The sequence below is a fragment of the Camelus dromedarius genome, chromosome 7, assembly GCF_036321535.1.
Source record: "Camelus dromedarius isolate mCamDro1 chromosome 7, mCamDro1.pat, whole genome shotgun sequence".
NCBI lineage: Eukaryota > Metazoa > Chordata > Mammalia > Artiodactyla > Camelidae > Camelus > Camelus dromedarius.
The window spans coordinates 16,135,680-16,153,075 of NC_087442.1; the positions used below are offsets into that span (position 1 = coordinate 16,135,680).

General features: G+C 41.7%; 1 protein-coding gene across 1 annotated transcript in view; it reads right to left on the reverse strand.

Moving 5' to 3' along the window:
* Positions 1 to 12,440: 12,440 nt before the first annotated feature.
* Positions 12,441 to 17,396, reverse strand: part of AGBL3 (AGBL carboxypeptidase 3) — an 85,095-nt gene continuing 80,139 nt past the window's right edge. The window contains exon 16 of the mRNA XM_031455409.2: positions 12,441 to 13,119. Coding sequence (XP_031311269.2) covers positions 12,708 to 13,119 — 412 coding nt within the window. The 3' untranslated portion in view covers positions 12,441 to 12,707. The remainder of the gene's footprint in view (positions 13,120 to 17,396) is intronic.

The window sequence follows — 17,396 nt, forward strand, 5'->3', positions numbered from 1 at the left end:
GTTTGTTGACCATCTCTGTTTTTACTCTTGGGGAGTGCTGTCAGTTCCCTTTTTTTCCCTTGTTAACATTTTCAGTTACAGTTTTTGTTTGTCCATGTGTATGAGCTCTTTACAAATAAAGGCTGCTAGCCTTTTGCCATCATAATGGTTGTCATAGAGCATAACCCTTTTGCGGCAGTAGGGGCTCTGGACCAAAACACAGATCTGGACTCCAAGCCAGTGTGTGGCTTAACCTGTGTCACCAGAGAGCACAGGGCAGCAGATTCCCAATTAGAGAAACAGAAGGAAAAACATTCTCAGACTGAGGCAGTTTGCTTGTTGGTTTTCGTTTTATGGTTAAGCACCTCTGAAGTTCTCTCACTGATAGGATGGTGGCTGATAGAGGCACAAACATCATAGCCTAATCTTCTAAATTATGTTCCTGTCACTTTCATGTTAACAGAGTGAAACTTTCATGAGGTTGTGTCTGAGGGAGGATCAGAGCTCTGGCAGACTGATGCACTGAAAATCCCTCTGGCTGCCCATGCCTTGAGTCCAAGACACTTGGCGGGCAGAGAGCTTTCCCCAGCATAGGTCTTCCTGTCCCTTGACTGTAAGGAACACTTAAGAAGGGCTGACTGAGCAGGCAGCTGGTTCTTGCCACTTAGTTACCTCTGATGGCTGAAGTCCCACCATTTGCCCTCTTGAGTGTCAGAGTCACAACGGACTTTACAGACTGCCCATCGTACCTTTGTTCCTGTACGTAGAGGTTTGTAGCTCCAACCTCCAGCTCCCAAGCACTTCTTTCTTACATGCTAAAATATGTCAGCTTAATCATTATGTAACTGTTCTATACAAATATTGATCATACACTTATTTATAACTTCTAATTTGTCACCATTCTAATCATGGCTTCACATACTACATTTTCATCTTATCCCAACTTTTGAGATCCCCACAAAACTCCCTTCTCTACATTGACTTATACAAAACCAACCAAAAAAAAAAAAAAACCACCTCTTCCTGTTTTTTGAATGCATTCTTCCTGCCTGAATGTCTAATGATATTCAGTAACAATACTTTATACACAGCAGGGGCTTATTTAGTTTCTCTCCATTTCCCAAGTTCATTGCCTGAACCTTTGTCAGGAGGGTAACCTCAAAGAGCACCGACCTTGCCCCACCTCTCCTGTCAGATGACCGCCCGTCCACCCTCTGCAGAAATTCTGTCATTCATGAAGTGTGTAGTAAGCCCTTCTGTGCGCCCAGTGGAGAGGAATGTGAGTGCCCGTAGAGTGTCCCCTTCAGTGGAGCTCCCCCTCCAGGAGGGTGGGGACTTGGCTCTGGAACATCTGAATTCCTCCACCAGTGAAGAACACAGCGTGCTCTTCCCCATGGGGGTGAACATGTTCTGGAGCTTCTTACTGAGGGTGACTCTCGCAGCCAGGGTGCCCTCTTTCCACGGACAACATTAACAATAACTTGGCAATCTCCCTGCTTCTTGGAGCACAGGATTCCTCAGTGCCGTTAGTGCCCGTGTCTCCTCTGGGACCTCTTCTCCCATTATCCTTGCTCTCCACTCCCTCCCTCAGCTTCTGCACGTTGGCTTCTTGAGCATTTTCCAGAAACTTAAGGCATGCTCAGGACTTGGTACTTGGAATTCCCCGCCTGGAATGCTCTTCCATTTATCACGTCTGCCTCCCTTGGGGCTCTGCTCAGATGTCCCTTTCTCAGTGAGGCCGTCCCCGGTTGGCATTTTAGACTGTAACAGCCCCTCCACAGCACTCCCTGTCCCCTTTCCTGCTCTCCCTCTGTAGCATTTTGCACCATCCAACATTCTACATACTGTTTATTGCCTTCCCCCTACAGCCCCCAGTAGGATGTACACTCCACGAGGGCAGGGATTTTTGTCCGTTACGCATTGTTTTGTGTCTGTGGCTGTCTGTCTCTGTCATCTGTCCATCAGAATCTTTCTTTAACTGTTACATCACCAACACCCAGGGCCACCTTGCCCATCGTGGGCACTCAGGAAATATCCGCCGATGACCCACGAATGGCTGCGTGAGCATCAGCTGTGGCACGGAGAGCTTCTTAAACACCGCCCTATTTTTTTGGCCTACTTTGTCTGTCCCGGTTCTCCTCCATCTGATCCTTTTCTGTTTATTTTTATTCTTACCATTTCCTAAATGGAAGTTTCCTCAGGGTTATCCCCTCTTTCTCAGATATGTATGTGAACCTGTAGCTTCAGGGGCTGGCCGCTTTGAGAGCACTGGTGAGAACGGACTCTAGCTGTGGAGACAGCTGAGGTTGAGGGGCCACAGCTCCTCCTGACCCCCCACCTCCCTGCCCCCAACCTGGTGCCACCCGGAGCAGTCACTGCCACGGCCTTGAGAACTGCCTGGTAAACTTGGATGTTATCATTTTGCTGCTGTCAGACACTACACATTTTGCAAGTTTCATGGAATAGAAGCTCAAAGGAGAAAACAAGTAGGATATTAGGTTGTTATCAGCTACAAATTCATCTCCCGGCCTTTCTTTTCCTTAATGATGTAAGAAAGCCATAGGGGACCTCAGAGGGCAGGACTTGCTTTAAGAAGTCTTTTTGATCACTGGAAGGCGTCTAAGAAGGAATCTAATTTGATTGAGGGCTTGTTCATAACCAAATACTGACCTCAGAATCTTTTTGAGCATTGACTTTGTGCCGTGCCAGGCCCTGTGCTAAGCACTTGGTGAGTATTATTAAGTTCTCAGAACAACCCTATGAGAGCAGACTTACTGTTTATTTTCTCCATTTTCCAGAGAAGAAAACAGGCTTAGCGAGGCTCAGTAACTTCCCCAAGGTCACACAGCCGGTGGCTGGTGAGCCCTGTCTGGCAGGATGCTGAAATCACTGTAAGAACCTGAGCAAATGCCTCCTGAGGCTAACCCTTCCCATGCCTTATCCCCTTTGATCTTCACAACAGTATGATGTGCACAGACTTCACATCATTCTCATCTTGCATGGTGGTGACGGTGTGGAGTAGTGGTTCTGAGCATAGGCTGTGAAGCTGTGTGTCCTGGTGGTTCTGAACATAGACTGTGAAGCTGTGTGTCCTGGGTTCAGATTCCAGCCCTGCCATTTACCAGCTACATGACCTTAGTTGCTGAATGTTTCTCTGACTCATTTTCTTATCTGCAAAATGGGTATGGTAACAGAACTTATTCTGTAGATGTTATGGAAATTAAGTGAGGTAATTTATGTAGAGCATGTGGAACATTACTAAGTATTATTTAAATTACTATTATTAGAGAGAGGAAACTGAAGCTCAGAGAAGTGAAATTCTGGGGGAGACAAGTAGTGCTGGAGTTCATGAACTGAGCTTCACGGGAGGACCTGAACTCCAGGAAGCTGGCCTTGCTGGTGTCTGGCACTGATGACTCCAGGATGGTGTTAGGGAGGTGTGTTAAGAACGGGGACCTTAGGGCCAGGCCGCCTGGGTTCAGGTCTGGCCACTGTTCTGTCGCTCACAGCCGCGTGATCTTGGGTATGTCACAAGTTTGCCCGTCCTACATCCTCACCTGTAACCCATCTGCCTCCTGTTCCTGGGACTGTTGTAAGACTGGAGTGAGTTAATTTGATCTGTGTACATGGACTGGTGCCTGCTGTGACGTGGCTGATGAAGCTGTGGTTTGGGGAGAAGGGGGAGAAGAGGGAAGGAGCAAGGTCAAGGCGGAGGGGCGGGACTGCAGCATAAATGGGCAGAGAAGTGAAGCCCAGGGAAGAAAACATTAGCAGAATAAAGCCAGGGAAATAGAATCCGATGGAGAAGAGAGCCCAGTGGGATGCTGACTTGTCAGTGGAAGGCACCAGCCCTGATGAAAATCTCTCTGGCTGAACACAGTTAGGATGAGTGTGTTCATGGTCTGGGTGTGGCTCCTGACGAAAATAAAAAGGGAAGAAGAAAGGGAAATGTGTCATATCCTTTGGCAGAAATATGAGCCCAGGTTCTTTAAAAACGGGGCCACGATGTGTTTGGGTGGTGGCAGCAGCCCCAGTGGCAGAGAGCCCCATGGACGCCAGGCCAGCGCCACCTGTTTATGGGACGCGTGATGTTTTGATTTACTTAATTTTTCCATGTAAATAAAAACAGCTTTGCCAGCAGAAACATGACTACACCATGAGACTGCAGTATAGAGGCAGAGCACCGTCTCCCCATCTCCACATCCAGCAAGCTACTGAAATAGCTGGAAATGCTGTCTCAGCGGCTCCGTTAATATTAACTTGCTGTTTGTTCAGTTGTTTTGTTGCTTATTAACCCCTGCTAGCAAGTAGGTGGTCCAGCTGGGAACAAAGGTCAAACAAAATTTAGGCGAGGGGAAAAAGCCCTTAAAAACAAGAAATTGCGTGCACCTTGGGACCCATCCTCGTTTGGTTTTTATTGGTGGGACTTCACAGTGCAGTTTACAGGAGGCTAAGAGTCACAGGATGCAAAGCCGACTCTGAAGACAAGTAACAGTGCCAGAAACTAGTGACTGCCTTTGGCTGTGACTCTTGACTGTCCTGCCCCCGCCCCTCTCCTGCCCTGCCCCCTTCTACTGACCAGGCCAGGGTTTCATCTTGTGACTCCAGTAATGACACATTTTGGTTGATGCACTGAGTCACAGGCCCCGGGGAATCAGTAACGTGCAGGGCAAACCAGGGGCCTGGCCTGCCTTCGTTGAGCTTGCGCTCTAGCTGGGGATGCAAACACCAAATGTGTATTTTTAGAAAGATAATTATAATTTTTGAAGAGTTTTGGGAAGCAAATAAACAGGATGACATGAAGGAGAGAACCTGGTAGGAGTCTCAGTTAGAGGGTCAGGGAAGGCCTGTCTGCCAAGGAGATATTTGATTTGAGGCCTGAGGGATGTGAAAGAGCCAGGAAGAGAGCCTTCCAGAAGACACTGCAGTGGTTATAAATTCCTGTTTGGGAGAGGAACAGACCTGGGGCAGGTGGCAGCCCAGCGACTGAGGGGAGGGGACAGGACGAAGTTGGACTGGTGAGTGGACCCAGGTCCCTGAGGGCCTTGAAGGCCAGGTTTGGATTATTTCCTAACCAAATGCTTTGTTAGCTCAGGCCTCTGCTCCTCCAAACCTAAGGCACTAGGTCCCAGGTGGCGGTGCTGGGAGTGCAGAGGGTTTCTGGGCTGGGAGAGAGGAGCGGCGCCCAGCCCTGCTGTAAACCTACTGAAGGTAGTTGCCCCCAGCGTCACTAAGTGTGTATATATATATATATACGGACAGCCACTAAGACTTAAGCCTTCGATTTTGCAGAAGGTGTCTTGAGAATTGGATGGAAGAGGGGCTAAGTCTTCCAGGACTTCACCCTCACACTCACACAAGAGGATGCTATTCTCACCTGAGAGTATGTAATGCATATGAAATGGCTTCTTAACACATACAAAATAACTCAAAGAAAGTGAATCAGAGATAGAGTAGCAGATGCTACGGGCCTCCCCCTTCATCCCTCAGAAAGCGAATCTCCCTGGTCACTCTTGGTGGGGCACTAACCGTGGCCTTTCGCTTCCTGGTGGGCGGCATGCTGCGGGAAAGGGCCGAGGTGGCTACTCCTTTGCATTCTCTGCTCTGCCAGGGTCTTTGCTGTTAGAACCCCCACCTCCCTACTGCTGCCAAGTGGACAAAAAGGTCTGTGTCCTGACAAAAGTGCTGGGGATCTGGGGATCCCCTCCCAAAGTCTACTGAAGTCTAGGTTTGGGCTGATAAAGTTAATTCTTGTATCGGGACCCACAAAATGGAGGTGGTCCCAGTGGCCCGACCCAGGTCACAGCTGTAAACCCAGGTCAGCCTGCATGAAAAACAAGTCAAGGAAACCTGACATACACCAACCACAATCCTCCAGCAGCTTTAGTCATCTCACCTTCCCTAGAAAACAGGACCTGCTGGCTTATAAGGCATCCCCACCTCCTAGCTAGCTAGTCCTGCCCTGTTTCTGAGTTACCTCTTCTCATGCTCTATGAGGCTCGCTCTTGCCCAGAATCCCTGGGAAGGGTGCTCTGCTGCTTGTGAGGCGCTGTGCTCCCCGGACCCGGGGACTATTTTCCCTTGAATGAGGGAATGAGTAAGTTACTAAACTGTTTCAGTTTTGTCATTTGACAGGGTTGAGAAAGCTGAGGCCGTGTGAGCCTAGGGGTACAGAATAAAGCCATGCAAAATCCCAGTTTCTATGAGAACAGACTGTCTGTGTCTTTAAAGATTAAACTTCCTAAGATATTTGTTATATTAATTAATTCACTTTAAGATGCAATTCACTTGAAGATGTATTTCACTTTAAGAGGCCTAAGGCAGACTAGAGTCACTGAATCAAGTACCTATTTGATTTATGAATGAGCAAGATTGCTCTGAACTTAAAAGCAAATTGAAACTACAAAGAAAAAAATTGTGCAGATTTAACTATTTAAAATATACATTTCTATACAACAAAAACAAAATTAAAAGTTATTGAGCATGGAAAATATCTGTACCAAATATGAAATGATTAATGTACCTAATATAAAAAGTGTTTATGCAAATAGATAAGAAAAACATTAACCCCATAAAAATGGACGAGGCATATGAAGAGGTATTTCACATAAGAAGGAATGCAAAATAGTTAACTATAAAAAACTCTTTTTTCCTTATCTGTACCCTACACCAAATGTGCGAGGGTTTTTCCCCACCAAGGAATTCTCTGTGACACCTGGATATCCTACAATTTAACTTAATTCTAACATTATCTACCTAGAGATAGCGTCAGATCCCACGATTAAGGGCTCAGTCCCACAAGCTGAGTGCCACCTCCCCTGATCCCCCAGTGCCAATCCTGTCTAAGGTGTCGCTTGTGCTTCTGACCAGCCAGCTGAAATTTGGAGTTTCCCGTGACCCCGCTCCTTGGGTTTGATTGATTTGCTAGAGCAGCTCACAGAGCTCAGAAAAACAGTTTACTGACTAGAATACTGGTTTATTATAAAAGTATACAACTCAGGAAGAGCCAAATGGAAGATGCATAGGGCAAAGGATGGTGGGGGAAAGGGTCGTGGAGCTTTCATGCCCACCCTAGGCCTGTCACTCCCCCACCCCCAGCACCTCCACTTGTTCACCAACCCAGAAGCTCTTGAACTCTGTACTGTAGGGGCTTTTGTGGAGGTTTGCACGGTTGATTGAATCACTGGCCATTGGTGATTGAACTCAGTTTCCAGCCACTCACCTCCCTGGAGGTTGGGGGTGGGGCTGAAAGTTCCAACCCTCTAATGACGTGGTTGTTTCCCCTGGCAACCAGCCGCCATCCCTAGGGACTTTCCAAAAGTCCAGTTGTTAACATAAACTCAGAGGTGGCTGAAAGGGGCTTGTAATGATTAAAAAAGACACCTTTGCCTCTATTGTCACTTAGGACTAATTCCAAGGGTTTTAGGAGCTCTGTGACAGAAATGAGGATAAAGACTAAACATACATTTCTTATTATAAATCCTATATCACATCAACTAACATGAAAAAAGTCTATACCTTCTGTAAAGTAATCAAAGATATGCCAAGTAAATAACCTATGAGTTTTCCTATCAGAACTGCAGGTAAAAACACTTGATACCAAGAGTGCAGTAAAACTGGCATTTTCATACAATGATGTTGGCTGTGAAAACTTTCTGGGAGGCAATATGGCAAAAGGCACTAAACCCCCTAAAAATCATCATATCTTTTGGCCAAGTAATTCCACTTATGAATCTACCTTAAGGCAGCAATCAGAAATGCAGTTGATGATTTATGTACAGGAATGTTCATCACAGTATTACTTTGGCAAAAAATGAGAAGCAACTTGAATGCCCAACATTAGGATTAAATTATGACATATCAAGATAGTAAAACTCTATGCAGCTTTTAGAAAAACCAGATCTACAGTCACACTATATAGTGTGACTGCAAGAAAGAGACTAAATAAAATAAATGTTCTAAAATGTTAATGTTAGCCCTGGTATCTCTGGGCTTTATGGGCGAGTGTTCTTTTTGCATTAAAAATATGTCCAGAATCATGTGTTCTGTTTACATAAAAGTGAAATTTGGTAAACAGTCTTAGTAGTTAGATAAAGCAGAGGGGTAGCCAGAAAGAGTACTGAGAAAGGGGACTGTGCAGAATCAAAAGGAGAATGTCATATGAACTGATTCTTGGATTTGGGACTTTGGGAGAGATGAGGTTTAGGAAGAAGATTCTGGAAAATGTACTTCAGTTGTCATGAGCGAGGAAGGAAAGACAGAATCACATGTATGCTTCTATTTATCTTTTCCCAAAGAAGCCTTTGATTTTACAGGTGAAGAAGCTACACTGGAAATTATTAGGGAAACAGCCCATATTAAAAAAACATCTTTTAAGATCTGCACCAACAGAACTAAAATCCTACCATGAGTTTCCATCAAGGTGTGAGAAGCAATATAGTCCCATAACATAGGGTCTGAAAAGCTCCTAGACCCTGCTGTCTTCTGAGTCAAGAACACAGTTCCTTCTGACAGTCCTAACCCCCAGTGCGTATTTTAAGGACAAGTGTTTCTGTAACTACCTTTGAGTAACAGTTTAGCTACCGCGAGTCAGTGATCTGCTTTTGTTTGGCCGCCTATTTCTTCATATGCATACAGGTGCAAAACGCAAAACCCTGCTGCCCGTGGTTCTCCCCTGCATTACTAACCAGTTATCCTGGCACTACCTCACCATCTTTGAGGCCAGAGGCACACAGGGTGATGCTGAAGGGAGGAGAGGGGAGGACAGCAGGGCACACGGGAGTGGGTCATACCTGGGGGTGGGGGTCCCAGAGCCTGACTTCCAGTCCTTTCCCTGAGCCCATTATTGCTAGAATGCAGTCTGAGAGGAAAACAAACCTGTCTTACAGAGGGGCAGGCGTCGGGGAGCTGTGGGGCATGCAGGGTAGGTACTTACAAAAAAGAAGATGCAGAACCCGCAAAACACTCATAGAGGAGGAGCAGGGAATCAGGTTCGGTTGATCTGTCTTTCTTGCTGGCTTCCTAATAATGTCAGGCTCCAGAATCAAGGCGGGTGGAGAGGGGAACAGCAGCTCGATGCAGCCCTGAGCTTATGACCGGCTGGCAGGCGCAGTAAACAGCTCTCTGAACTTTGGCACATTTCTGCTGATGACACCACCCCCTGATTTCACTTTCATTTCTTGCCGGTGGCCCATGACTTTTCAGAAAGAAAGAATGTAAACAACATTGTTGTTTACCAAACCCAGTACTTTACCCACACCTGAACCAACCAACCAGTAGACTCAAAGAGCCAGGTAAGTGTCTTGATTATTTCATGCAACAATTCCAGGAAGGAGACTGGCTAAGACATTCTCAAAGCTCTTAATATTTTACACCAAGATAAACACAATCTAGAATCTCACTCAGAAGGGACCTTTAAGAGCATCTGGTCCAAGATCCCAGAACCAAGGTCACCCCTTGGGAAGCAGTTATACCACCTGTCCCCTCCTTCTCAGAAATCAGCTTTGTAGGATGACTGGGTGTCTCTGGACACAAAACCCTGTCTTCTTAGTGTTCTCACCAGTGTGTTCAGGCCCTGCATGAGCAGCTGGAACATCTCTTCTTTCAAAATAAGGGCAGAATGGAGCTTTTATTTTTGTAATTCTAGGGGCACCCTGCTAGAGTTTAAAAATTGCTTTCTGTGCTCACATGACCAGCTGGAAATTCCAATTTGGGGTTAAGCTTGGTTAAGTCAGTAGACAACTACCTAGTAATGTTGCTGAATCCTTCGGGGTTCCTCTTCCCCTCCCCATCCTTCCCCTAGAGGAGGAGTTCTTTGAACTGCTACATTCCACACACACCACATACCACCCCCCTTTGTAGTTCTTTTAAACTCAAACCCTAGAGAGAGGTGATGGGGTCTGATAGAAAGGAAGAACAGAAGCTTTGGGATCAGGGGGGCTCTGACAGATCAGCAAGTTCTTTAACCTCTCTGAGCATCAGTTTCTCACCTGCAAAATGGAAACAATACCTACTTTGCATGGCTGTTGTGGAGACTGGGAATAATGCATGAAAGTTCTTAGTACAGTACTGGGCACACAGTGATGATAGCTATTATCATTGAAAGCACGATTTCTAAGTATTTAGTCAGCTTTCACAGTAATGCCTTCAATGCAGAGATAAAATTAATTTTTTGGTACTGTCATGAACTAGTCACCCTGAAAACTGCACACTGGTGAATGAACTGACACACTGGAAGAGAGATACGAGTATACACATTTAAAAAATTATTTGAAGTTAGAATGCACAGTTTTTAAAGAGTCAATTCTTTGAAGTTTGTTATGGGAAACAGCAGTCCCATACTGTCCTCTTCTCCAGGGTAAGCACCTCACCTGTTTTAGCTGATTGTTTAGAATTTACCTCAGTTCTATAAGTAACATGCTTATCATGGTACTTCTTGATTTTTCAGTTTCAGGAGTAATCTTTTGACTCAGCTATAGAAGGGGAAGATTTCGCTTTTTCCTTCCTGACTTGTTCCACAAGTTTAAGTCCTAATTCCCTCTTCCTTCCAAACTGGTTGTTTTGTTTAAATATTGTACTCAGTGTCTACAGTTTTTTAACTATGTAAATACCATGTACAGTAGCTGAGCCATGTATAAAATTATGATTTCTTTTCTTTTCCTGCATAATTTTTTGTCTTTTCTGGAGGTAATAATCGCCTTAATTTTTTTGATTGTTTGCTTGGTTTTCTTAACACTAACCTAACCATCAAATCCTTTTTCAAGAAATTTGTATGCCTGGTACTTGATCTCTTCCCAGGAAGATCTCCCCAGGGCCTTCCAGTCTGCTCCAGTCTGGGCTGATACACATCTGGCATCCTGCCATTTCATTTCGCTGCCACCATCCTGGGATTCTGTTTGCCTCTGTCCTATGTTGGATATCAAATTTCCTGCATCAAAGACTCTTCTTGATTTATTCTTCATTTTACTCTTCAATTTGATCAAAGCTAGAAGACCATAGAATTTAAGGTTAAAAATAATTTGCCTTTATAATTTTAAAAGCCTTGATGCATTCCATCTAGCTTTCACTAGAAGCTGAGATGTTTAAAGCTGTTCTGCTTTCTAGCTTCCATAATGGCCTTTCCTATTTTCATTCTTGTAGCTTTGTCTTAAAAAATAAAATTATTTTAGTGGCTTTTTGAGAAGGAGCAAAATTAAATGTGTCTAGTTGGCTATTTTTTACTTAAAGTCTTTTTTTTAAACCCTAGGGCGGCTTTCTAGCTGTCACTTTCACTGGTTCCCTCTGGCAACAGAGCGGTCCTCTGGTTGAGTCTGTTGCTCTTATTAAGGTACTAGCCTCCTCTTAATTGCTAACCACCTGAATCTCCTTACTTTTTGACAGCACCCTTCTCCACACTGTTCCAAACAAATCAGTTTAGGTGTGGAGACCTTCAGAGCTCTCAGTCCTTGTGGAATGCCTCTCCTCCTGGGGCTGACTGAGCCACAGCTGTGGAGCTGAGGGTGGAGATGGTGACCTACCTCTTCTAGAGTGACCCCTCTGCTTTTTGAGCATGGTGCTGGGTAGGGCAGTAGCCTCTGGTCCTTTTGCCCTGCATGGAACCTGCACCCTATGAGTAAGCTGGGGCAAAGCTGACTGGGACACCAGTTTTCTTGGCCAGCTGAACCTGGGGAAGAGCCTTTGCCCTCTTGTTGGGTAGAAGACGGGAGGCTCTGACCTCTGGGCTGTACTTGCCTGGAATTTAGTCTCTGAAACACAGAGGTGGGGCGTGAGAAATGCTAGCAGGCTGCCTTGCTAGGGGAGAGACCACAGCCGCTGACTGGGAGCTGGGGAGTGCGATCTGAGTGTCCTTGGTCACACACTTGGGAGAGTGGAATTTCCCTCGTGGGAACTGGGGTGAAGGGAGAAAGGGGTTGTGGCTTAAGTGCCACAAACTCTAACTGCTCTTACTGAGATTTAGTAGATTTTCTTGAATGAATGTTTCTTACCTTTTATGTTCTTAGGACAATTTCTAAAGACTTTTTTTTTTTTTTAGCCATTTTGGTATTCTACCTGGGAGTGGGTGGAAGATTGTCCTAGGCTGCAGTTCCACAACTGGATTTCTGCCCCGTTATTCGTTTTTAAAGGGAAAATTTAACTACATAAAACCTAAGGATATTTAAATAGCAAAAAATATCATGACCAAATCTGAAATGACAATTTCCAGAAAATTACAAAATAAGAAATGAGTGGTTTTAAATTTCAAGTCCCTTAAATTAATCTATGAATTTAGAAATTAACTAATAAAAACAATGATAGGTTTAAGGGGGAATGTCTTTGTTGTTTAGGTTTTTGTTTTCCTGAAGCTAAGAATTGAGGAATTGCTGTTTGTTGACTGATTCACTGACGTGCCCAGGAGGGACATAATGTCAGTGATAGTACATGCCATTCCTTCTTTGAGGTGTTGTATGAATAAGTCATTTTGGAAGAAATCAAAAGTTCAGAGATTGTTTCCTTATTGACAGAAATTAAATATAAATAAGTGATTTTTAATTTTCTATATTTTCTCTGTATTTCTTTTTAATTCTCTGAAAGATGTTCCAGTGGAAGAAGATAAGACATCGCGAACTTGTAGTACATTCACCTGGAGGTGTAGGGGCTGGGGATAGGGAGGGCTTTTCTTTTTCTTTCTTTTTTCTATGTAAGCGTATGTTGTCTTTTATCCACAGTTTTCAGAGCAGCATAAAGCTAGATTATTTGTCCGTTTGTAACATCAAACAGAAGGTGGGTTGGCCATCCTTCTTTTTCGGTTGCTCTCCCTTATTTTTAATTAGATGGGGGGCTGTTTGTAGCGAGCCTTGCTGGTTGGATTCTTCAGCCTGCAGACTCTGGTCTGCACCCTTCTCAAAACTTGAGGGAGTAGTCTCCCATTTGCCGCTGACATGTTTCATGTCTTTTGTCTTTGTGGCCTTGGCTCGAGAATGTTTTTTCTTCTTCTTGGGTCCTTTGAGAGGTGACAAACTTTCAGATGACTTCTGGGACACAGACTGGAGACATTCTGAAGAGTTGACAGGAAGATTCCTTTGGCTTCTAAGAGGGGGGTTTCTGGGTGGTGTCCAAGATGTGCTGTATTTCTTTATATTTATGTAAGTAGACGGCTGAGGTCTAGGAAAGAAATGAAATATGTGAGTTTTTGCCCAGTATGTACCCTAAGTATTTGTAGTCCTTAGGTATTGTCATAGTATAAATCATATCTTTTTCCTTTAGTAAGTTCATTCTTCCTTATGACTTTTAACATTATTTCTATGAGAATGATCTAACTTCATTTCTGGTCATGATTTTTCAGCGTTACTCTAATCCTGTATTTCTGAATGCCTACAGTATATGTTTACTTGGATACCTGCCTTGACCCAAGGCTTCCCCTCCTGATATATTGGCCACTCTGGACCTCAGCTCCTTGCTTATATATCTTGTTGAAGTAAATGTTCTCTAAAATTCCACTTTGCTCTAAAAATCTACTTTGTTTATTCTATTAGAATGAATTCAGTATACATGTTCTAAGTTTTCTTCCTTTAGTCAGTAAAAAGATCAATATGAGTTCAAGAGAGAGAAGTTTTCCTCAAGAAAGGGAGTTTTTATAAATTTCTGATTGTAGCTAAAGCCTCTCAGTTTTTCTTTAAAATTCCATTTTTTTAACCACAGAATCGCAACTATATTTTTAATTAAACTCTTCATTTTGATATAACTGTGGACTCACCTACAGATGGAAGAAATAATATAGGGAGATCCCATGCACCCTTCACCCGGTTCCCTCAAAATGAAATATCTTGCAAAACTATAAACAATAACACAATCAGGATATATATAGTCAAGGTACAGAACAGTTCCCTTATGTTTCCCTTTTGCTGTCATACCTACTTTCCTCCTTCCCCATCCCAAATTATGTAATTTTGTTATTTCAAGAATGTCATATAAGTGGAATCATACTGTATGTAACCTTTTGGGATTGGCTTTTTTCACCCAGCATAATTCTCTGGGATTCATCCAGGTTGTTTTGTGGCTCAGTAGTTCATTCCTTATTATTGCTGAGAAGTAGTCCATGGCATGGATGTACCATAGTTTGTTTAATGATTCATCCATTGAAGGACATGGTTGTTTCTGGTTTATGGCTATTATATAAATAAAGCTGTTGTAAACGTGTGTGTACAGGTTTCTATGTGAACATGTCTCCACTTCTCTGGGATTAATGCCCAGGAGAGCAACTGCTGGGTCATATGGTAGTTATATATTTGGCTTTTAAAGAAACTGCCAAACTGTTTTCCAAAGTGACTGTACCATTTTACATTCCTACCAGCAATATGAGTGACACTATTTCTTTGCATCCTCATCAGCCTTAGGTATTATCACTATTTTTTATTATAGGCATTCTGATAGGTGTGTAGTGATATCTCATTGTGGTTTTAACTTGCATTTCTCTAGTGGCTAAAGATGTGAAATGTCTTTTCATGTGGTTATGTGCCATCTGTATATTCTGTTTGGTGAAATGATCAATTCATGTCTTTTGTCTGTTTTCTAAATGAGCTATTTGGTTTTTTTAATTGAAGTACAGTCAGTTACAATGTGTCAATTTGTGGTGTACAGCACAGTGTCCTAGTTGTGCATATACATACATATATTCGTTTTCACATTCTTTTTCATTAAAGGTTATTACAAGATATTGAATGTAGTTCCCTGTGTTGTTTTCTTACTATTGAGTTTCAGAATTTCTTTAATCTAGATTCTAGTTTCTTATTTATATGGTTTGCAGATATTTTCTCCTATAGTATAGCTTGTCTTTTTATCCTCTTACCAGAGTCTTTCAAAGAGCAAATGCTGTTATTTTGATCAATTCTAATTTATCAATTTTTCTTTTATGGATCATGCTTTTGGTATAAAGCATAACTTTCTCCCAACTCTATATCCTGAAAATTTTTCTCCTAAAAGTTGTATAGATTTATGTTGTACAGTTAAATCCATGATCTATTTTGAGTTATTTTTTTGTACAAGGTATGAGTTTAGGTCAAGGTTCATTTTTTTGGCCGCTGGATGTTTAATTGCTCTAGCAACGCTGGTTAAACAGGCTCTTTCTCCTACACTGACTTGCTTCTTGCATTTTTGTCAAGGATATTTGTGTGGGTCTATTTCTGAGTTCTCAGTTTGGTTCCATTGATATGTATGTCTATTCCTCCTTCCATACTACTTCCATTCTTCCATTCTTCTATACTTCCATTCTCTTAATTATTGTAGCTATATAAAAAATCTTGAAATCAGAGAGACTGATTCTTTCCATGTTATCTTTCTTTTTCAAAATTGTTTTTGCTATTTCAATGTCTTTGTATATCAATTTTAGAATAATCTTGTCTATATTTACAGAAAGTCTTGCTGGGATTTTGATAGGAATTAAGTAGAACTTGTATATCTATTTGGGAAGAACTGACATCTTTATTGAATTGAGTCTTCTAATCCATGAACATGCTATGTCTCTGTAGTCATTTAGAACTCCTTTGACTTTTTTTTGCATGTTGTGTAGTTTTCAGCATACAAGCCCTGTACATATTTTGATAGATATACACCTAAGTATTGTTTTTATTGAGAGGTTATAAATGTTATTTTAAATTGTAGTGTCTACATCTTCATTGCTTGTGTATAGAATTATAATTAATTTTGTATGTTTATCTTGTATTCTAAGACCTTGCTGAATTTGCTTATTCGTTATAGGAAGTCTATTTTTGTAGATTCTATGGGGTTTCTATTATAGGTAATAATGTCTTTTGCAAATAGGGACGGTTTTATTTCTTCCTTTATCAGTATGCCTTTTATTTCTTTTTCTAGCCTTACTGCAGTGGCTAGAACTTCCAGCAGGATATTGAATAAGAGTGGTGAGAGTAGTCTTTATTAAGTTGAGCAAATTTCCCTCTAATTTTTTTCTAGGAATTTTTACTATGAATAGGTACTGAATTTTGTCAAATGCTTTTTTGGTGACAATTAATATAATATGATTTTTCTTCTTTAGTCTGCTAATATGCATCCCACTGATTGATTTTTGATTTTTGAACAAATCTTGAATTCCTAAAATGGACCTTACTCGGTCATGGTGTATAATTCTTTTGCTATGGTGCTGAATTCTATTTGTTAATATTTTGTTAAGGATTTTTGCTATGTTTATGAGAGATAGTCTTTAGTTTTCCTTTTTTGCAATGCCTTTGGTTTTGGTATTAGGCTAGTAGTAGCTTCATAAAATAAACCGAGAAGTGTTGTTTCCTATTCTATTTTCTGGAAGAAATTGTTTATAGTTGGTGCTAATTCTTCTTTAAATATTTGATAAAATTCTCCTGTGAGGCCATGTGGGAGATTTCTTTTTTGGGAGTTTTAAAAAAAATAAATTCAGTTTTCTTCATAGTTGGAGGGGAATTCAGATATTCAGTTCCATATTGTGTGGATTGTGGTAGTTTGTGATTTTTTAAAGGAAATAATCTTTTTTTTCAGTTATCAAATATATGTGTGTAGTATTTCCTATTACCTTTTTGATGTCTGCAGGATCTTTAGGGGTATCCTCTTTGATTCCTGATATTAGCAATTTGTGCCTTTATTTCTTTGTCTTGCTTGAAATTTGTCAATTTTTATTGATCTTTTCGAGGAACAAATTATTTCACTGACTCTCTTTGTCATTTTTCTATTTTCAATTTCATCTCTTTATTATTTCCTTCCTTTTGCTTTGGGTTTATTTTGTTCTTTTTATAATTCTTGCAGTAGGAGCTTATTGATTTAAGACTTTTGCTCTTAACGTATGTGTTTATTTAGCTCTGTATACTTCTCTCCTGGCACTGCTTTAGTCACATCTCACAAGTTTTATACACTGTTTTCATTTTTCATTCAATACATGTTTTTATTTTCTTTGAGACTTCATCATTGATTCGTGAATTGTTCATAAGCATGTTGTTTAACTTTTAAGTACTTGGGAGTTTTCTTGTTACCTTTGTGCATTGACTTCTAGTTTGATGCCTCTGTGATAAGAGAATACACTTTATATGATTTAAATTATTTTAAATATGTTGAAGTTTGTTTCATGGCCAGGATATGGTCTATCTTGATAAACATGCTCCATGCATACTTGAAAAGAGTGTGTATTCTGCTATTGTTGAGTGGAGTAAACTCCAAATGCAAATTAGATTTTATTGGTCAGTGGTGTTGAATTCTTTTACATCCTTATTGATTTCCTGTCTACTGATTTGATCAGTTGTGGATTTATCCATTTCTCCTTTCAGCTTTTGCTTCACATATTTTGTAGTTCTGTAGTTTTGTGCATACACATATAAGATCACTATATGTTCTCAGTGGGTTGGCCTTATTATATAATGTCCCTGTCTGTCTCTGATACTTTTCTTTGCTCTGAAATCTACTTT